The sequence below is a fragment of the Perca fluviatilis genome, chromosome 3, assembly GCF_010015445.1.
Source record: "Perca fluviatilis chromosome 3, GENO_Pfluv_1.0, whole genome shotgun sequence".
NCBI classification, from domain to species: Eukaryota; Metazoa; Chordata; class Actinopteri; order Perciformes; family Percidae; genus Perca; species Perca fluviatilis.
In genome coordinates, this window is record NC_053114.1 from 32,307,769 (window position 1) to 32,331,627 (window position 23,859).

At 40.8% G+C, this 23,859-nt stretch overlaps 1 protein-coding gene across 2 annotated transcripts in view; it reads left to right on the forward strand.

Annotated features, from left to right (window-relative positions):
• Positions 1 to 505: 505 nt before the first annotated feature.
• The window catches only part of LOC120556088 (MAM domain-containing glycosylphosphatidylinositol anchor protein 1), a 145,297-nt gene continuing 121,943 nt past the window's right edge, over positions 506 to 23,859 (forward strand). For both annotated transcript variants that reach the window (XM_039795478.1, XM_039795479.1), the window contains exons 1-2: positions 506 to 676; positions 21,005 to 21,179. In XM_039795478.1, the coding sequence (XP_039651412.1) occupies positions 521 to 676; positions 21,005 to 21,179 (331 nt within the window). In that variant the 5' untranslated portion in view covers positions 506 to 520. The remainder of the gene's footprint in view (positions 677 to 21,004; positions 21,180 to 23,859) is intronic.

The window sequence follows — 23,859 nt, forward strand, 5'->3', positions numbered from 1 at the left end:
AGACACACCAATCAGGTTTACAGTAACATGTAAGTTAAAATCATTGTTATTGCACGCTCTATACTGTATAAGACAAAAGCACTGTCCCAGAGTAAGGTATCAGCCTTCTGACCTTCTAATGGAGACCAAAGTTTCAATTTTCCAATAAGTGCCTGCATCTCTCAACAAACACGGACACACGTAACACTCCAGCAATTTTTGCGGCTTTGTTCATGCAGATGCAGGAGTAATGTGATATCTTTATTTGATTCATCAATACCAGCACTAGTATTGCACATACACCCACACGTCAATGAACTTTTTTTCTGCTGTAGAGATATTACTAAATATGTAATGTGGTTTCTCTCCCTCTGTGTGTGTGTGTGTGTGTGTGTGTGTGTGTGTGTTTGTGTGTCTGTGTGTGTGTATATGTGTGTATGTCCGCATGGCTACATGCCTGTCTCTGCATATGTGTGTGTGTGTGTGTGTGTGTGTGTGTGTGTGTGTGTGTGTGTGTGTGTGTGTGTGTGTGTGTGTGTCCATGCGTTCACTCACAGCTCCAGCCAACGCCCAGATCGTGCACTCAGGCGCAGCGTGTAACGTCAAGGATGATAACATCAGTGAGAGAATCTACACCATCAAAGAAGGAGACACCCTAGTGCTTCAGTGTATCGTTAAAGGACACCCACGGCCACAGGTAAGCTCCCAAACCACCTGCTGAGAAAGGTGTGTGTGCCAGAATATTTGTTAATGGACTGTTTGACATGTGTTGATGCTGATCATGTTATCCAGAGTGACTTTCACTGAGTGAGCAGGTAGGTTTTTGAAACTTGAATCTTGCTCAATGACGCTTGGATAATAGGGTACATGGTAACTGGTGTTTGAATGGATGAATTACTTTTCATTGTTTGGTCAAACACACACACACACACACACACACACACACACACACACACACACACACAGCTATTATGTATTTCAAAATGATTTAATGAAATGGTTTATTCTGACTGGTGTCATAAAGCTGTCAAGAGAAAAATGTCTTATTCATAAATAAAGTTTCAGTGTGGTTTCACAACTGAATTACAAAAAATGCTACGTAGAGTAGAGAAGAATAATCAAAATCAAGATGGCTGGATACCTTTTTCTATATAGATATTGCTATAGGTGATCAATCCACCACATCAGAGCTGTGCTTGTATCTGAAAATAACACCCTTTCATCCTCTAGCCAATCAGAGTCGAGGACTCTCTGTGGCAATTGTGTAATCAATGAGCCATGATCAGCACTCATGCCCACTTCCACCTTCAAGAAATTCCAAATTTGCAGACCTGCCTAATTTAAATCTTGCTGGATTATTAAAGTATGTCTCAGAAATTACTGACACAACACCTCCTAAAACCTGTTTTCAGGCTGGCGTGTTGGGGCAAACCATACCCTGCTTCGGTTTCACAGGTGGACATTGATAGCAGTTGGCTCCCACCTGAGTCTTCTTTGTTGTTAGTGACACATTCAGTATATTTGGTTTAACATCATACAAATTGAGGAATAAGCTCAAATAATAGCTCAGGATTTAAAGAATATGTTTGTGACTTAAAGGTCACAAGTTTAATTCCCCAGAACAGCTGGAAGGCTAAATGCTCTGCCCGCTGTAAATTGTTTACAATTCACTCACAGTTTTCCTTTTAGCAAAGCTAACTGTGCAGCTGCATCAGTGGATCCAGACGCGTAATTATCGGTAAGCAGGGTAAGCGGCGCTTACGGGCCCGGACCAATCAGGGGCCCGCATCACTGGAAGATATTGATTGACAGCTGGGGCCCCCTATCACATTTTCATTACTCACGACAATCCCAGCAGTCCCACGTGCAGCCACTGACCAAGCTGGAGTGAGAACGGGTCAAATTAATTTCCTTGTTTCTGTTATGAAGACGATACGTGTGTGACTCGAACATCTCACATTTACCAACAAAACGTACAGCAAAAGACCGTCAAAACATTTCAGACCGTCCTGCCAACCTGTATACATTTTAACATCAATGTACGCTGTAACGATTTTTCACTATAAAGTCAGCGGCTGCTGTTTCAATACTGTCGGCTCTCTGCAGCGGGCGGGGCTGCTGCTACATTTCTCCCACGACTGACGCGCGCACACACACACACACACACACACACACAAAAGAATCGCAGACGAGACGACACGATGACCTAAATTGAGGACACTACGCTCGTTATTGTAAGTGCAATGATAAGTTAAAGTCCAATAAGTACTTTATCAAACCGTATGTGTGTGTGTGTGTGTGTGTGTGTGTGTGTGTGTGTGTGTGTGTGTGTGTGTGTGTGTGTGTGTGTGTGTGGCCAGGATAGGAAATTAACTAACAATGTAAAAATCAACAAGCCACTGACAGTGACATATATGTTCATATTTGATTAATTCAATAAATTATAATTTTTTTGTCTTAAATCCACCAGCCATTTTCATATTATACCAACATTTGCAGCATCCTGAGCCTTTTTGGTAAGGTTCCTAGGAAATCTCAGCCCAGAGTAATTAATTAATAGTAATAATTATTATTCTCCCCAAAACAAGTTTCCTGTTTATTTTTAAAGAACTATTCACAAAAGAAATTGCAACTTTTTTTTGCAACTTTCACTGTCTTCTGCAACTTCATTGCAACAAACATACAAAAGACATTGCAACTTTTATCGCAATTTATTAAAAACGCTCCCACGAAATCAGGCATTTTTTGCCGCAACAATCTCAAAAAAAGGCTGTGAAATCCTGGAAGGACTGCCCCTGTGTGTTTTTTCATGTGTTATGGTGCACATTCACCAGTGTTTTTTTTGTTGTTGTGGTGCGCGCAGGCTACTCCTGATTTTCATCAGGAGTCATCTGTCATCTCATCTATTATATGCCGTGTCTCTATGATCCTATCCTGTCCTATTCACGGTAGCCTACTCGTGGACATTGCGCCGTCATCACGTGCTGTAGTAGGGGGGCCCGCCTTGATAATCCTGCATAGGGGCCCGGTGTTGGCTCATTACGCCACTGAGTGGATCTTTAACATGACATATCAAAATATAGTACAGGCGAAAGAAGGGTCATATGTGATAAATACACAATACAATACTGTATATGATAAATCACAGTATGAAATTATTTGCTGTCCACTGAATTCCCTTCTGTCTTTTTGAGCAACATTGGAAAGAAGTGAAGAAGAACAAATGCTATTATACAACAGCTCAGACTGGGTTGCACATGATGTGTTTGGAGTGTAGCCGATTAATTAGTTGAAAAAAGCATAGCCTTCATTTTTTCATAAAGACATATTCTATAAATGAGTGTTTTGGCACGGACAAACACAACTGAATACATATACATACTACATGCAAACACAGACACACACACGCACACACACACACACACACACACACACACACACACACACACACACACACACACACACACACACACACACACCAAGCTGTAGCCAACAGTGGACACATCTGTTCTCCTGGGTTGAACTCCAGCACAACATTTTGGACCAGGGTCTCTGTGTGTGCGCGGGCATGGGGGCACGGGCATGGGTGCGCGTGTGTGAGCTTACAGAGATGTAAAATGAACCGAGGTGACTGCGGAGGGATTGTGTGTTTTGTGTGTATTTCTGTGTGTAAGTGTGTGAGGTGAGAAAAGCAGTGTTCCTCATGGGTGCATGTCCACTGGCATCACATCAACATGAATAAAACAGTGGCTATGTCTAGGCCTTGTTTTCTTCTGTTTGTGTGTGTGTGTGTGTGTGTGTGTGTGTGTGTGTGTGTGTGTGTGTGTGTGTGTGTGTGTGTGTGTGTGTGTGTGTAAGAGGCAGCTTGCTTGTGTGACTCTGCAGATGCAAACTCATAATTTATATATAGCTGTAATATCTAATTACATTCCAAACTGTTGACCTAACCTGCCTAAACAGAGCTAACTGTGTGGCTATCACTTCACTCTCATTTGATCCATCCATCTTTTTTCTGGTTCTCTCTCACTCACACACACACACACACACACACACACGCATGCACACCACATTTACAGGCTGTATGCCCTAGAACAAATACAGACCAACTTTTAATAAAACTTTTTTTTTCACCGGCGTTGGAATAATCATTGTAAAAACGTTCTCTGAAAAACACATACCACACAAGTTCATTTTGCCTGGAGCAGTTCAAAGATGTAGGAAATTACGTCAGTGATTGCTTGTTCTCTGGGTCTGAGGTGGTAGTGTATTTTGAATAATGATCACATTGGTCACATTGTCAGAATGTAAATATATAGTGTGCGCACAAGCAAGACTTACACTGCCTCTGGCAAAGAGACATTAGTGTGTGTGTGTGTGTGTGTGTGTGTGTGTGGGTGGGTGCGTGCGTGTGTGTGTGTGCGTGCGTGCATGTATTTGTGTGTGTCTGTGAGAAAAAGCATAGACATCCAAACAAACAAAGGCAGACAGTAATTTCAGTAGCTTAATGCCCTCGAACAGGAAAACTGAGGTTGAGACAACATATCTAACATAACATCTAAATAAATTTGGCATTATGAAGGTCTGAGGGCCGAAACGTCATGTCAATAAGAGAGTTTAAGTGATGGACACTGTGTGGGATTATTTATTATTATTATTATTATTATTATAAGTCAAGAGTGTGTGATCCTTTGCACATATCACTAAGACTTTATGGTGTGCAAGAACTTTTTAGAAATGTATTAGTGTATATTGCACATAGAAATGAATTTTTGACTTTTCTTGGAAATTGTATAGTTGACAAACTAATAATAATTCAAGGTCCATTTACTAGTAGTTTTCTGATCTTTCAACCACATCTCAATGTCTGAAACTGGCTTAGGTGTGATCTGACATATCATGTCGTCAGACGGCAGCTGAGCCAATTTTATTTGCTGATGAAGACAGTGCGATGCGGTGGATATTGTGATTACATTAATTTGTCACAGTTTTTTTCATTATTCTGAACTGTGTCACTAAAATACTTCCTCAACTAGTGGTGGACTTGCCTGCTGTAAAGAAAGCAACCAACAGTATAATGCAAACATATTATCAAACAGCAATTTGCACATTTCACCATGATGACTGAAGAAAAAAACAATATAGTAGCCTACAAAAGGTTATTTCTGATAATTCCCATTTACTGATTTGAATGAATTCAAAACTATTACATAGTCCACGGTTTCATTTCTTACATCCACAATGCATCAAATACAAAACCAAGTAATGTTTAAACACCCTGGAAGTTATACCTGCCAGTGAAACACAAACAATAACTGACCCGTTTCAGCACATATGTTCTATTCTTAAATGTAGCACGTGTCCATGTTGTCAAGGAGAGGGCTGCCAAGTAGAAGGTGGCATATTTACACATACATAAGAGAGAGAGAGGGAGAGACAGAGATCAGATAATGACAACAGGATAAAACAGTGTAGGACACTAAAAGAGAAATTGAATGATGACAGATTATGGTGGCACTGGAGGAAAGAAAAAAGGTTACAGTGATAAGGGATATGAGAAAAATGGTGATGCTTATTGTGATAAAGAGGAGAGAACGATTCAAAGTCAAGATAATCATGTCTGCGTGTGTTTGTATGTTCATCTCAACTTGCACAGTGAATGCATTACTACGTGCATGTAGTGCAAGCATGTGTAGAAGAACAAAAAAATGGATTTAAAAAATGTACATCTTAGAAGCTGTTGCGTGCTCACAATGAGGGTTTGACGGCCCGACCTTTGTCACATGTCATCCCCTATCTGTCTCCCGTTTTGTGTTGTCACCCTCCACTGGGTGGTTAAATCTAAATAGACACAGATTGTCCAAATCTGCTAAAAATGAGTTAACAAAAATCACCCACAATAACCAGAGAAGTCAGATAAGCATCCGTATTTCTAGCCTGCGAGCATAGAATAGAATAGAAGTAAACAGTAAGTGTGCTGATCTCTGTCCCAGTGTGTTCTGCTGGAGTAGCACACTGCAGCATTCTGCAGTTGGTCCCACTGGGCTTACAGAGTTTCCACTGCGCTCCATTGGCTATATTGATAACATGATCCGTGTCATTCCAGCTCTCCTTCCTCCATCCTTACAGCTTTCCATACCTTCTCTGCTTTACACACATGAACTGTACTGTCATTGCACCAAGTTGTGGTTTCTGATACCATTTTTGTTATTGTATATATCTTTTTCACGGTAGACATGTTGACATGTCATAGTAGGAACAGCACAGGTGTATTCAAAACCATTAATGATGGCTGCATTCCACTTAGGAGAGGCCCTGGTATTGTGCATGCTGACTCACTGAAATAGCTGGTAACACTTTACTTGATGGAATTGAGCCATCGTTAAGGTTATCAATTTCAGCTGTGCTTTTCCTACTATGACAAGTCAAAATCTCTGCTGTGAAAAAGAATTGCAGAATTGGATGTTGCATTCTTCTGCTTTACCGAATGCTTTGTATGTGTTAATTAGCTGCCTCGTGATTTTGATCTGCCTCAAAGGTTCTTGGAATTTTTGAAGTTTTAGCCAATTAGTAGCAACCTCAGACAAATGTGTAGCCTGTTGACTAGTATATATGTAATGGCTGCAGTAGGGTAATCAAAGTTTTATGGTATTGTATCGGTAACTTTAGGACAAAAAAAAACCACGATTCAATTTCTCTCTCTCTCTCTCTCTCTCTCTCTCTCTCTCTCTCTCTCTCTCTCTCTCTCTCTCTCTTGCCACACTTAGCAGACTGTGTGCTTGGGACCCTACCTAATAGCGGGTGGGCTGTTCTTGGGCGTACTATAAAATTAAATCCTGATGGTGCCACTGGTAGCCAAAACATTGAGAAATGTCTGTAGTGTTTTACTTTTATACTAGCTACAATATGAATAAGAGTAGTTGTCATCTTGGAACAAGACTTCTCATTCTCTGGGGTACTTGTGGATTCTCCTCACAAAAAAAGAAACACAATAGTTGAAAAGTTACCAAAGTGAACCATGTCTCCTTTTTCCCATCCTCACTGAGAAGTTCATTGGCCTCTAGGTGTTGGCAGACACACACGATGTTCCAGTTTTCTGGCTGCTTTGTTATTATTTATGGATATACTCCAGTTTAGCGTGAATGTCCTCATAATGCTCTCTGTATACCCTTCAGAGAAACAATGCACTTACAAATTTGTGCCGACAACATTTTTAATACATTTATTAATTATCACACCCACTGCAGAGCAGACCACACAGAGTCTTTAAAGACATTAGAGATTAATATTTTATTAATCAGATAAATTGCTCCATAGCAGTTTGGAATCTTTTATCTGTCTCCGGTTTCTAGCTTTGGGAGATAGCTGCTCATGTCCCACATTTTGATGGGTCTTTTTAAGATCATAGGAATATGATGTATGAGTTGTGATTGGAAGTGGATTTTTTTTTCTGGACGTGTTACCAGGAAATACTTTTATATTGTGTATTATTTTGTAACACGAAGACCATTTTGCTCGCAAAACCTGTCAGACTGAGATGATGTAGCCCCATCCACTTTCTCTTTCTCCTCACCTCTCTTAGAAGGAGTAGGATCCAATTTAGCCATGTGAGGCCGACCCAATAAATAGCTGCTTTACTGAGAATGAGTCTGATTGAGGATTTATCCAATCCTTTATCAAGACTGATTGTTTACCTTTGCCTGAGCTTGATTGGATTGAAAAGGGAGCTCTCGCCCTGATCCATACAGAGGAGAGAGAAATCAAATTATTTCTCTCTCTGTCTGTCTTTCTCTGTCTATGTCTTTCTGACTTTGTCTTTTTTATTGCAGCCTTTCCACCTCATATTATCTCTTTCTCTTCCTCCCTCTCTTTGTCTTTCTCACTCTTCCTATCCCTCACCACGAATCTCTTCACGTCTTTGTTCTCTTGGCTCTTCTTTCACCCTTAAAGTATTCCTCTTCTCCAAACTGATCTGTTTTTCCTCGTTCCTGTCCACGTCTAGAACTCCTAATTTCTCCATTTTTTGTCTCTTTCTCTATTTGTTTTAGGCTTTTTCTCCTCTCTATCTTCTCTTCTACACAGACCAACTTCAACAAGCCATACATCAAGTCAGAAACAGTTAGTTTACGTGAAGGAGCAGCTTGGTTTGGGATAAGTCAATTTTGTGTGCAGATCTTTCCAGAAAGAAACAAAGCAGCGGCTTTAAAAACTGTAGTGTTTTTTTTTCTTCTCTTTTTAGTGACAAATATTACTTTAGACAATTTTAAGAAGTGTAATGCATTTTAGTACAGAGTTTAAACACAGTAGGCGACAGGGTGAGGCAATGGTGTGCAAGTATTTCCTGTTATACTGTCATGTCAAGCACATAGATTTTTTCTCTGAATACTTTAAGACTGGTTTGAGAAAGACAGAAAGAAAAGGAGAAAGTAACTCACATGAAAAAAACCTTAGTGATAGAGGTCACCTAGAAGGCGCTTTTAGCATCGTTCAAGTTAACTCAAGGGACAGCGGGGCTTTTAGTTAACAAAGCACTGTAGTCCCGCTCACAAAGCTGTTCTTGTTACGCGCACGGACACACACACACACACACACACACACACACACACACACACACACAGCTTCTTCAACAACACAATAGGAGAGTAAATGGTTTTTCTGAAAGTGATTCCTACCTCCTTATTATTTATTCATGGGTCTGCTGGTCATTGCAACCTTGAGACCAGCATGTGTGTGTGTGTGTGTGTGTGTGTGTGTGTGTGTGTGTGTGTGTGTGTGTGTGTGTGTGTGTGTGTGTGTGTGTGTGTTTGTGTGTGTGTGTGTGTGTGTGTGCGTGATGAATTCTATAAGAGAGGAAAAGGTGGAGAGAGCCATACAGTAGAAGAGAAAAGTGGAGAGGCAGAGAAAAGAAAGAAGTGAGGGGTGGAGGGAGGGAGATGAGGGCTGCAGTCTGGAATATGGGTTTGGATTTCCGTCCTTGAGGGGTGAGTGGAAGTCGATCGATAGTGAGGCTGAAAGCAAGGCTGATCGGGTGGCAGCACGAGGCTGCACAGGCACTCAGCGGGAACACGACCTAGACACAAACAAGGTCACTGCCCGACCCCTAGCCGGACGGAGGGACAGAAAGAAGACGTAGAAGAGAGTAGAAGAAGTAGATCAAAATTGGTAGAAAAAGGTTTGGTGGGTCACTAGACAGGTGGAAAGCAGAAGTTGATGGCAGCAAAGGGAAAAAGGAACAGTTGGGAAGATGAATATAGAAAGAAAGCACGATAAAGGAAATGAGACCGGAATATACAGTATGTTGGTGGAGTGAAACTAAAAGAACATGCATCTGTAGACATGAAAATTGTGTATTTAGTAGTTCGGAAAGAGAAGGCAGGAACAGAGACTGGAGACCTTTGATAATACTCCTTTTATAACCTGAAGAAGAAACTGCTTCAACGCACCTTAAATAAAACCACAAGATGTTACACCCACAACCATATGCTGGAGTAAAAATGTATGTGTTTGAGAGTATGACTGTGAATAAGAACAGAAGACACAGAACAAGCGAGAGACGTAGAAAGAGAAAAGGTGGGAAACAAAATTAAAAGAGATTGGTGAATACAGGTGATAAGCACTGCACTGTGCAGAAGACATGCTGACCGCTATAAAGAAACAGACATGCAGAAGACATGAGGATGAGCTGGCAAATGCGGAAGAAACATATTCCAGGAATTTTAGCTTTCAATAGAAGAGAGATAGAACATCTACAGAACATATCTATTCATATCAATTCTGCATCTCGGTGTGCTGCACACAAAAGCATTGTCTTGTGTTCATTTGGTGTTTTCAAATGTCATTCTGTTGTTAAGCTATAAACAGACACTTATATTCATAGTAGAAAAAGCTAAATTTGGCAAAGACAGAGATAAAACTGTTGCCACATTCTATGTTGTGGCTTACTGTAATGTAGGTGGGATGTTTGCTGTGCCTCTCACATCATGAAGACAAGTTTGGATAAATTAAGTTGGGTAATCAACCTTTTCACTGCAATCACTTATCCAACACTTGATGAAGGAAACTTGTAGCGTTTGTGCCGTGTCTGCATATCATGTAACTTTACACTTTAGTTCAAAGAGAAACTAGAAACATAGCAGGACCAGACTACTTCAGATGGGTCTGTGAGAGTCTTTGCATCTGTGTCCTTGACTACTTGAGACGGTGAGCGAGAGAACAAAGACAAAATAAAATTTGATCTCGAAGCAAAAACCAAAACGCTTACTGTAATATTGCTGGTGACGAGTATGTGCTGGACTCGTCTTTGCCATGCCTGTATGGTGTCTCTAGAGTGTCTGCTGCCGTGGCAACGCACTGTACTTTTTAGACAAGCTCCACTCTACGTCTAAAAATAATAAAGATGAAGTCTAAATGTCTGGGTCTGTGCTCAAAAAGTTAAATGAAATGGCGGAAAAAACTATATTGAATAGTGGCTAGACAAAGATAGATAGACAGACAGACAGACAGACAGACAGATACTAAAAGTAGATAGATATACTGTATCTGTCAGGCGTTTCTTTACTTCCCCCTCCCTCCTTCCATTGCTCATCCACTCAGCAATGGCATCATCTGCTCGACACACACACAGACGCACACACAAAAGTGAGAGCTCAAATGTCTATTTCATGCCACGCTTGTGCTAATTAGCCATCGCTCATTACAACAAACACATCCAACATGGTGGAGCGTGTAAGGTAGCGGCTGACACTGCTGCTGACGGCTGTAGACACACAGGCCATTTGGAGAGAGCAGCTTACGTCTGCTGATTCTGTCCGCCCCGCTTTGTTCCACTCGGACTCAAGCAATCTGATGGTCAACGAAATGCTGAGCAAACTCTTCAAATGTTTCTTAAAAAAACCCGAGAATTATGTAAATTGTGTTTTGCACAATGCTAGAAGGCTAATATGATTAGAAAGCAGGTGTCTTTCAAGAGCAAGCAACGGAAAACATCTCTTGAGCTTCAGTGTCATATTATTTAACAAGCATAGTGCACGTCACCATCACCACAAGTTAAATATGCGGTGTATATTTTTTTCAAAGATCATGACATTATCGTACAGTAAATGCTGATGATTCCTCTGCTTCCTGTAATTTCATCGCAGCCCTGGTCTCATATTACACAGGCAGAAAGAGCGATAAAGGCATTTGTATTGTATGTCAAGGTTAGAGTGAGGGATGGTGTATTCAATATCGATGAGTCAGTTTTATTGAACTTTGTGTGATCTCTGCACCAAGGGGTGTTTTTTTTTTTAAGATATTTTTTTTGTTGGCGTTTTTAGGCCTTTATTTGTGACAGGACAGCTTAGACATGAAATGGGAGAGAGAGGGGGAATGTCATGCAGCAAAGGGCCGCAGGTCGGAATTAAACCTGCGGCCGCTGTGTCGAGGACTGAGCCTCTTTATATGGGCGTGCGCTCTACCAGGTGAGCTACCCAGGCACCCTTACTCTGTAATTTCTATAAAAAAAACAGACTGATGGCAACTGTTCACTGTTCACGTTTATTCAGATAGCCTACAGGCGGCTACCTTAAATGACTTGTGTAAGAGCTTATTGATGTGAAATCCATTATCTTCATAATGACAATAGATTATTGTCAATTACAAGTCATTCAATTTAGACATTGTTTGTAAAGCAAAGCGGGAGCGATTATTTCTCAGTGACTGTTCATCGGTTCAAGATGCCATTTTCAACCTGCGCTACTCCTCTTTTTGTCACTGTCATTTTGTCATTTCTGCCAGTTTTCTCTCTTCCTCTCCCACACTTTCCCTCAAACGTTGCATCCCGTGTGCTTACGCGCCTGTTTGTGTATGTCTGAGCGCCTCTATATGTGTGTGTGTGTGTGTGTGTGTGTGTGTGTGTGTGTGTGTGTGTGTGTGTGTGTGTGTGTGTGTGTGTGTGTGTGTGTGTATGTGTGTGGGTGGGTCTGCGTCTGTGCCAAGTAGTATTCCCCGATAACAGGATTACCATCTTAAGCCTATTCACGGTAAGTGAGCCAGTTGGATGGATAAAGCACTGTATCGTCGACTCGGCTGGCGTTACATCAAGAAAAGAGTTAGAAAAATTGTAGAAGGCAGGCCTAGCAAGCTTGTGGTGAGTTACTGAGAGGGAATATAAAGGATTCAAACTCTGTATAGAGGGATGAAAGCCTTGCAAGCTAAGCATTGCTTACAGTGATGTCGAACAAGGAAGGATTTAACTTTTCACTGCAGTATTCTCCTCAGTGGTTAATGGTAAATCACACTGACTGTGAACACAAAACAGGGAGATGTAGTGGTAACATTTTAAGGTAAGGGTACTTTAATTATCATGAATTCATGCAGGACTTCATGCATTAAAATGATTTCATTTATGTAGTACTTCATGAACTATCAGGAATGTACAACAATTAACAATACAAGCAGCTAAGGTATTTTATGATTTCTGAGTTTTTAGTATTTTAAGGGTGTTTTAACAGAGAAGGAAACACAACCAGTCAATCAGAATCAGAACTAGATCTTTCTTTGGGAACTCAAGACAGAGTTTATTTTTATGGATGACGTTTTTCTAGATTTGATTCTTGCTTTCACATTAGGTGTCTTTGATAAATTGTATTGTATGATTAACAATCAGGTAGTATATCTAACACATTTTTTTACATATCACAATTTAAAGAGCTGGCAGTGCATCTGTCATTTTGTAACAGTAAAGTCATATTTTTTAATCTGAGGTGTGTAAGATAAAAGGCAGTGCTTTCATGTTGCCTACTTTGATTGATTGGACTGAAAACCCTTCAGGTCAGAAGAAGGTATTACTCCATAATTACAGGCTATATGGAATTGATATTACAATATTGCATGGCACCTGGCCTATAATCACTGTCACAAGTACATTTTTGTAATCTGTAAATTACACCGAAAGTGGTAAATACAAATAATTTAGAAATAAAGAATGATACTAATGGCAAAGTGTTAATGAGACTTGTTGTATTACAGTTTGGTTGTGGGAATATCTACCACTAGGAGGTATTTTTGAGAAGGATGACCCGCAACAATCAAACCCCTGTTTGTACCTTTGTTATCATTACAAGAGTCACAGAGCTGAGCATGAGTTTTTTATTCTGAACAATAAATCGCTGATGAAAAAAAAAAAAAAAAAAAAAAAAAGAAATGTTCGTTTTAATAAGATCTATTTCTAGGATTCCCATCATTCATTACAACAAGGTGTTCTTTCTGCTGGGCTTTTGGCCTGTCGCACCTCCAACGGGGCCTGTGGTGGACTGTGCATGGCAGGGGCGTCCTCTTCCCTGAGGCAGGCCTAAACCTGACCGCATACCGCGAGGTTTTGCTGCAGGGTCTTCAGCTGGGGACCACAGCTCACTGACGTTTCGCCCCTTAACCCAGAACATCTCCTGGTGGCAGGGCAGTGAACAGGGACGTCTCCCTGACACCCCCTGCAGCAAAACCTAATTAGATGTTACTCCTCAAGTCTCATCGTTTCAGCCAGAGCCAGTGGCTTGCTTTCTCAGCTTCCTCAGAGAGCTCTTTGGTGGATCTGCTCAGTGTGGCTCCACGTAGTCCCAGGTCTTTGAGCAGACGTGATGTTGATCTGCCCCATAATACTCTTGTTTCCATCTGGATCAAAAAAATTCCATCTGCTGCCTGATAAAACATTTTTCTAACATATTTTCCAAGTTGTGACTCAAATTGAAACAAAGATGGTAGTGTATCTCCTCCTTTGTTTTGCACAACACAACAAAGCATCAAAGACATTCATTTGTATGAACATATCATATAATGATAATAAAAACAGTAACATTAACATCATTGGACAATATACTATTACAATTTTAGATTTTTTTTCTATGAAATGTCTGGAAGAGTCTTTGAGGGTTCTGAAAATACAACCATCTGGCTTTTTTACAGATTATTTTTCAGTAAAACAAGCAAAACATGCTATAAATTGCAGAATGTTTGCAATTTCCATTTGTCTATCTTGTTTCCATTTATCTTGTGCCAAAACACTTTAATTACTTTCTTACAAATTTGACACGCTATGTACAAATTTGACTACTTTGTTCGCTTTGAATTATCAATTACATTTTGTAAAAATTATGAATGAGTTATCTTAAACGGTTTGTGGGTAAAACTAAATAACTGATACTTGATATGGAATCCACAATTATGATTTAGTTTGCATTTGTGCTGACTTTATTTGAGGGGTCACAAAATAATTGATTAATAAGCAACAGTGATTTCACAATTAGGCAACCGTTATTCAGAAGATATTTATTAGTGTTAAAGAAAAACCTTTATTTGAAGGGCCACAAACATTACAAAGTCATGCTTAGTTTATCATGATTATAACAATTGGAATTTAACAGAATACATGTGCACTGCTGTGGTCAGTTTTCAAGCCTGTTGTTTGAACTGCAGAGTCCCCTATGAAGAAGACATGAACATCAATAATATCTCAGAAATCATGATTGAATTACTTATTAAATAGTTGTTGCATTAATTAACATATTGTCATTGCATTATAAATGAATTCATGATAATTCATGTACCCTTACCATAAAGTCTTACAAATGTGGATATTATTTGCAAGCCATGGTGGATTATAGCCTTTTAACTGCTGCGGCAGAAATGTAAATGTGGGAGTGTGAAGCAGTCGACGGGTGACCTGTCCAGTTCGTTAGCTGCATCATAATAATTCTGGATCAAATGAGGGCAGTTTGTCGGAATTGTTTTTATTATTTGTGACAACTGTGCTAGATATTAATAACACATTAACATAAAGAGCAAGATGTAAACAATCATCTCAACCTGCTTTTTCTAGATTAAATGCTGAGTCAGTATTAAGGTAATGTATTGTTGTGTATTGTTGACAGTTTCCAGTTAAGATAGCGGAACAAAGGGCTCTGACGGCCATTGGACCATGTCTGCCTCCTACGTACTTCTGCTCAATTTTCATTTCCCTTCAGCACTCTGTCTGGGTTTGCGGTATATTCTTGGGTTTTCTCATGCCAAATAGTTGGCGGTCCAATCAGCGAACAGAGGGAGTGGCTGAGAACAATGACGTTGAGAACAATGACGTTGAGAACGTGCGCTAGAAAGATGCGAGCGAAGCCATTCGGTCCGTTGTGGAAACACTGCCGAATATCCAGAAGTTAAAGCCCGAGCAAGAACAATATTTGCTGAGTTGTGTTGGTGGCCATGATGTTGTGGCCCTCCTCCCCATGTGGTTCGGGAAAAGTTAGATTTTCCAGCTCGCTCCATTAGTGGTGAAGGAGTTGGCTAAGGCTAACACTAGCGATGCTATTGCTAAATATAAGCCGATAGTTGTCAGTCTCCCCTCTTGTTGCACATGCGCATTACATACGTCACGACCAAATGTTAGCGATTGGTTATGGCAGATCCAGAGTGGCTCTGGGCAGATCCAATAGTTTTAAACTTCAACATAGTACCCGCCTTCAAGGAAGTTAAAACTTGTCAATGGAGAGTGGCCAGACTTTCTGTACAAATGAAATTTACGAGAGTCTGGTAGGACCAGGCTAAGAAGTGAGAGGCTCAGAGCGAGAGATCAAGAGGGAGGGAAAGAGTGTGTGTGTGATGGGAAGGCAATAACCTGTTAAAGAACAACTTTAGACTTGCAGACAAGGAATGGACGGAGGGAAACAGAGAGGGAGAAAGAGAGAGATGAGAACAGACCACACACACAAATATAGAGAAGAGAGTGAGAAGAGGGAGAGAGGCGTTTAGACAGACAGCTGCAGGCCACTGACCTGTCAGCATGGTTGTCACACATTAGCTTTCTTCTCCCTCGCCACCTAAAGAAGCACACACCTTTCACTATTTCTCTTCTCTTCTCTTCTCTTCTCTTCTCTTCTCTTCTCTTCTCTTCTCTTCTCTTCTCTTCTCTGTTTCGGATCCATATTCATCGTGCATAATTAGCTGTCCTCTCTTTCCCTACAAGTCCACACATATTTATGGATTTGAAGCTATAATCTGTTGCCAGTTTATTAGGTACAAACAGCTAAATCCAATGTGAGAGCTCTGCAATAAACCCCACTGTTACAAAGCTTATGATGTTACTTTTTGTTGACAATGTATCAGAGAGGTGTTGATTCAACTCTATCATTTTGGTGGCCGAGCACTGAAAGATGCATCTAACATTTAGTCTGCTCTCTCAACAAAAACTGAACATTATAAGCTTAATAAAGTTAGGTTTTATTGCAGGGTTGTTGTATTGGATTGCGATGGATTTAGCAATATGGGTGTGCCTAATAAACTGGCATCTTGGTGTATTGTTAGAAAATCCCTCTGTAAAATGGAGTACAGCAGATTTACTGTGGCTGGAGATGATGCGAGCCACTGCTAAGAAAATGTTGACTTGCTTGTCAGTCCGCGACATGGTTGATAATGCCAATAAAGTCTTTTTATCTGATTCATATGAATAGCAGGAGGCCACAATACATTCCACAACAACTCATCAAAAACATCTCGGCTGCAGCGGGAACACAGTTGGAGGAGTTTCACCGAACAATATTGACTTCACTTTCTGGGTTTGAACATTGAAACTTCAGAGACATGGCAACCGAAACACCTGGTGAAATCTCAAAATGTATTTTGAAACAAATGCAATACCAGACGATATGGGCTACTAAAATCTACACTCTATTTGTATCAGTTCACTGACTCAAACATTTTCACTTGACTCATGCCATGTCAGTGTAAACAAGGGAGTGTGATAGATTCAAGGACAAGTTATTACCGTTAATGAATTTATCGATGCAGAAACCGCAAGGTGTTGGTTGGAAACAAAAATTGTGTAAATGGGATCATTGCGAATGATAATCACACAACATGTGACCACTAATGGAACATTTACTAGCCTGCTTAGCTCTGGTCAGTATTTATAGTGAACTCTTCAATAACCACAGTTTGAATAGGGCCTTATAGCACCATCCGCCCACCCTTCCATAAAACCACAAATACAAAGTGATCCCCAACCTTCTCCTCGCAATACTCTTGACAAGACTGTTGAAACATCTGTATCCTAGACAAAATACAGCTCCCCCAGCTGAATACAGAAACAGTGAACAAAACCTGCTGCATTTCATGTCGAGCTGGATCCCAAGGGATACCATAAACCTTCCCTTCACATTAAACTTCTAACCAGATGTAAGAGCTATCATTACAAAAGGCTCTGACTCAACAAATGTATCTTTATTTCCCAGCATGTGTTTGTATCTGTGTGGGGGAGAAGTCTAGGGGAATGTATGTGTGTGTTTTTATGTGTGTAAATGGATGTGCATTTAGACACAAGATCTGATGGCAAGTCAGTGTTTGGCTTTCCTGTACTTTGTAAAGGAATAAGGAAAGGGAAGAGAAAAGCACCCATACAGGGATACGATGAGGGAGAGAAAAAAGGACTGAGAGAGATATCCAGACCAATCTGTCGGGACCTGAGTGGAAAAAATAGAGCAGCGTCACATGTCTATTGAAGGAAGAGAGAAGAAAGGTGTGGAGGGAACGAGGTCAGAGAAAGAGAGCGCAGGTGATGGTTTTAAGCTGCTGGTGTCACAGGCACATACAGTATAGGCTCTTGTGCCTGTTATCTGCATTGCACACAATGTCCCCTTTATTTGGAATATCACCTCCCTCTATTTTGCTTCATCTGAGGTGTAGCAACTCTGAGTGTGATGCACTATTTCCTATTTCACCCCATCACACATCTGTCAGCGATACTGTATATATCATTCCCTCTCATTCTCGCTCTCACTTGCAAAGAAATCGTACTCTCACTTACACATGCAGTCTTTTTCTGTCTCACACACATATCGTCTCCTTACCTGCTATATTCCTCACCGATTCACGCTGTTATGTCTTTCCTCAAACTTTGTCTCTCTGTTTCCTTATATATTTTACACACACCTTTAACTCCAGGGTCCCCTTATATAACAATGCTCTCAGCAGTATTATTGTAAGCTCATATGCTACTCACACTTCCATGAGTTTTGTAATCTTTTGAGTGCAATACATCATCCCGATTTCATGCTAAACGCTTTTTATTTACACACACAAAGGGTTCATCGTAAAAAAGGGACACAACAGTAAAAATACAGTTAAACCGCTTTTAACTGAAATATATTATCATTTTACTTCCCCTATTCAAAATCGCCTATCACATAATCTTGCCATTAAATTCTTTCTTGACTTGAACTTAATCTTAATGTTCCTGAACTCTAATCCTATGAATAACTCTAAAATGCACTCTCTGCAAAGCAAAAGCAAAAATAAATGTCTGTAATTTGTAAGATTTTCGCTCATCTTTTAATCCTTGAATAGGGTAAAAGCAGGAGAACACAGATGCACACTTCATGCTCACTTTTACTCTCTCTCCTTTCCTGTCTTTCACAAAGGTCCACACACCCACACACACACGCATGCATGCATGCAAACTGGAGTCACTAAACCATGGAGAGACAGGGTTCGGTTCATTGCTCACCTTGGCTGGTTTGATCAATGGCAGTCTGCCTTCTCCAAATCCTTCCCACAAACAGAGCTGAATAAACAGGCAGGGAGCATTTACACAGGCCCTGATAATCTGCTAATCCATGTAACCTGCTTTCTAACCAACACACACAAACTCACTCACACACACACACACACACACACACACACACACACACGCAGGAGTGAATATGTACGCCAATACTGTGTACATATCCAGGAACATAAGTAGACAACTGTGCATTAAAGCAGGAAACACACACATTTGCATGCGTGCATACACACACACATTTGCATGCGTGCATACACACACACATGCCGTATCAGTGACTTTTACCCATTATCCTCTCTGACCTCCTCAACAGAACATGGTTGATAGTCTCGTCGAGGTTGATAACAGACCGAAGGGTTAATAGGGATTAATGGACTGTACACACACAGTTTCAGACCGTTACACACACACACACACACACACACACACACACACACACACATACACACACACACACACACACAGTGAGAATCCAGTGTTGATGGCTTTAATGTATCTCTGAAGTGTGTGTGTGTGTGTGTGTGTGTGTATGTTTGTGCATTTGATTAATAGAGGGAAAGTATCATGTAGCTGTCGACCGTGCAGCATTCCCATGGCTTGATGGGATAATTGAGGCGTGAAAAAGCCATATAGAGTTTGTCAAAACTCTCAATGGTCTGAGTTTAGCATCATGGACACCATGAGTACAGCGCTTAGTGTCATTAATGGAGCAGACAGATATTTTCTCACCGAGAAAAAAGTAAAAACGTCATTTATATGTTTGATCAGTTATTCAGACCTATTCAGATTTAATGACCTGCCCAGTGAAATTAAGACTTTTCCTGTCTGTCTCATCCTTGCACTCATATCTTTATATTTTTGGTCACTGGATTTGCTTTATGTAGACATACTACCTTTTAACTGCCCATCAGAACAACATTATGCTATTTGCTATATGCGTTTGTCTGTCACAGCTGCAAAATAAAAACTTTTTTTATTATGTGACAGGATTGATTAGGTTTAGGCTCTAAATCAATGTGGTCAGCATTAAAAAGGATCAGAGTTTGGCTAAAAATAACTACTTGGCTAATGATAGGAAAACTGTAAAATTACAACTCTGTTAAATTTTTTAAGATTAGAGGACCTTTATTGTCAATCGTGGTCATGGTTAAAAGAATCCAACGTTGAAACGAATAGGAAACCAAATCCAACAGATGACTCACCCGTCAATGTTGGCCTATCCAACCACCCCAAATATTTTCGTGTGCGGTTGTTGTAGCACTATATCACATTCACACAAAATTCCCAATGGACGTCACAATTCCTACAGCCACTAGCTGAATGTATAACACATGGGGCCCTATCTTGCACCCGGCACACCTGGTCTTACAGGGAGGTGTGTTCAGGTGAATTCTTGACGTATTGCTATCTTGAGGCAGCGGGAAGTGATCGCGCCATTGACCAAAAAAAACCTGGTCTAAAGTCAATATTTCATTGTTATTTTAACAGTGCATTAGTAAAATGCACACTATGCTTGTTACACACACACACACACACACACACACACACACACACACACACACACACACACACACACACACACACACACACACACACACACAGCGAAGTGCAGCAGCACACAAACATGCAAAAGATTACAAGTAAAAATATTACAGTGCAGATCCGCCATCATAATAGCAATGCGCCAAGGTACAAACGCGCCTGTCTTTTAAAGGGAAGAGGAGATGACACTCTGATTGGTTTATTGCATGTTATGCCCAAAACACACCTATAAATTAATGAAGACACTCAGTACAACCCTTTTGAACCATGCGCCCGGTGCATGGACCCTTTTTTCCGGCGTTAAACTATCAGAAGTGGATTTGGACACGCCCTGAACGCACGCGCTTCACGCATGCGCTTAGATCGTTAAAATAGGGCCCATGTTGTTTTTGGTCATTTGCTAAAATGACTAATGCTGTCGTTTTTATGGGAAAGACAGTCGGCTTTAACTTCTCACCTTGCTGCAGTGATGTAGTTGTCTTAGTACACTGTGACATCACTGCTGGTGGTAACAGGTGCAAAAGAGAAACAGACTTAAAACTTTCAACCAGAGAGGGCAGTGATACACTGCTTTTCATCTTTAACCAGATTAATTGTTTATTAAAGGATTACATGCTACTCATTTTTCTTTGTAGGATAACAGAATGTTACTTGAACACTTTTCTCGGTGTAATTATGAGTTGTGTGCATAAAGATGAATATTTGTTTAGGCAGAGAGATGTTTGAGTGGGTGCTTTTCAACATTTTTGTTGTAGTTAAAAAAGCCTGCCTTCCTAGTCTTTCTCTATGTTGCCTTCCTAACTTTCTTCCATTACACTTTGACTGATTCTGTCCTTGCTACATCTTGCTTTTACCGACAGCATCTTCGTCAATTCAACATTTTCTTTCCTCCCCCACTCTCTTCAGGTACGATGGACGAAGACAGCAGGCAGTGCGTCAGACAAGTTCCAGGAAACATCCATCTACAACGAGACGCTGCGCATCGAGGGCATCCAGAGGGTGCAGGGGGGTCGCTACTACTGCAAGGCCGACAACGGGGTGGGGGTGGCTGCCATCAAGTCCATCCGCGTAGATGTGCAGTGTAAGTGGGCAGGGAGAAAGAGGAACAAAATAAAACTCCTTCCACTTCTGGACCACAGCTGACTATCACTACAGCTATTCCCACAGTTAGAGAAGACCGAGATGGAGAAGATTAGAGGAGAAAAGATGAAAGACAGATTGGATGGATGATGAGATTTCAGGTGGGAATGGCTTCCAGGAGTATCAGATGACTTATAGTGGAAAGGATGAAAAGCATGGTAGGAGGATTGGGGGGGAACATATCAAATATAAGTAAAGTATTGGGAAAGTGTATAGAAAAGATGGTGCAATACATTAAAAATGAACATCTCAAGTTTTTGCCTATAGTGTACCATTGGTTTATTGTATAGATAATGCAGGTGTGTAGTAAACCAATGATGTCAATGAGAGAAAAAAAATAAAACTTGTCAGATACTCCTGGAAAAAAAGTGAAGTCTGTGGGACATATCGACAGTTTTATAACAGTTAGTCCAGGTGGTACGGGCTCCCTAACCCACTGTTTCTCAATTTACCCATCTCCCCCACAACACTTAAAAACCGGGGGAAATCACAACCACAAAATCAAGTTATTAGCTTTTCAGACTGAGACATCCTCAATATTTCTTGCAGTTTAGCTCTGTCACATCCTCTGATTTGACATTGCCTGCCACAATTAGCATGTTAATTTGTTATTGGCTGATAATTAAGATATGACCTTTCCTTTTCACACATTGTTACCCATCCGTTGAACCGTCCCTGAAGTCTGGGGCTCTATAAGGTTTTCTTTGTTATTGTTTGTCATACAGACAGACAGTTGAGAAGCAGTGATGTGTTGTAGGGGTCCTGTGCTGCTGCTTGTTTCACTGCCCCACTGTCCCTGTGAGTCAGGGGCCAGGTCATGGCGACAGGTTGACGCACATGCAACTATATACTCAACACATCAATACTTTTATACAGTTTTATTTAATTCCCAGCACCCTAAACTCATTGCCCATCCGTTACAGTTTATTGCAGAGATAGTTCCTTCCTTTATTGATTCAATCATTTTAATGGTGGGTTTATAGACTAATAGAAAAAGGCTAATTTTCAAAGGGCCCTATAACACTAAAAATCCATTACCTGCCTTTCATTTGCTAAATTCATCCCTTCCTCTGCGTTGTGTACAGTACAACACCACCAGTTCTCTAGTATCAAATATCTTACACCAACTATGCAGTCACCAGCTCATACACAGACACATACACACACTAACACACACACACATGCTCACCCCATGCTTGTCCCTCTAGGATTTGTCACTTACAACACCACCCAGCCTCAGCCTCTTAATGGGGCTCCCCCCTCCCTCCCTCCTTCTCCGTCCTCCTTTTCTCCTGATAGTGTTAGTTCTCTCCAGGCGCTAGCTTGGCCCCTGCTGGGGAGCTGGTAATTGCAGGGAGCCTGGGTAGTAAACAGGTTGTATTGTGAGTGTAGTTGTGACAGGAGCTCTGTGAAGCTAACCAGCTCTGACGGCCAATGCTTGTTCAATTTCTTTATCCCCCATACCGCGTTAGACCCAGCGGCGATAAGCCACGCTTCCTACACAGGGCGACTTCAGTGCTTGAATTATGTAACAATTAGCCCAGGCTACAGGGGCGTAGCACAAAATTCTGGGCCCTGTAGAAAGGCATTTTCTATGGGCCCCTCCCCGCATCCACAGCTATTCATTCCAGCATCTTTTTGGGCCCTCCTCACGTGAGGGCCCTGGTACTCAGTTCCCCTTTTTCCCCCCAGTACGCCCCTGCCAGGCTATACCACAGAAAAAGAGAAGAAGAGAGATAAATTAAAGCAGAGGGAAAAATGGATTTGGGAGTAAGGAAAGAGGGGTCATAAGTAGGGAGGGAGGAGGAAACAAGCAGTAAGCAATATGGCTGAGTGTCTGAAGATGCAGTTTCAACAGAAGCTGGAAAGCGCCACCAAATTTATTTGAAAAGTACAGAAACAAGTAAATGTACTTTATGTTTATTAATGTACACATGGGTGACAAATTAAAAGAAAAAAGACCATGGTTTCTTAGTAAGGTGTCTTGAGCCTCTTGGCATATATTCTACAAGTCTCTGAAACTTTTAAGTAGCTCAAACATCTCCAATAGGTGATCATTTGGGTTAAGATCTGATGACTGTGAATGTTAACATATTCACGTAGTTTTAATTCTCATCAAATCATCCAGTGTCTCTTTCAGGTCTGAATACTTAGCCATCGTGATTGCTACCTGTTTGACCAAAAGCGGCTCCATGCAGACTCCACCATGTTGCCAAAATGTGGCTTTTCTGGCTCTAAACAATTGACAGGATGGCAGCTAGTGGTTCCAGAATGCCCAGTTAAAGCCAATGGAAGATGTCATAGATGATGTGTCCATGTTTTTCAACTGAGATAGCAGAAGAGAAATGGAAAAAAATAAGAATTGTGCAAGATGTGTTAAAAAAAATAAACAGTATGTTAATGCTGACCCTGATCCTGTCTATTGGATGTACAGGTCAGATTGTAATTACCCAAAAAACATTCTACCTTTTTAGCTAAATCTAAACTGTGAATACAGAAAAAAGCCAAAAATTGAAAATAATGGTAATTGATTGTGGCTGAGTAGACTGTAGTGTTAATGTAGTCATCATTTTCTACTCAAGAAAGGGGAAGCGAGGAGAAGTGAAAAAAGAAGATTACAA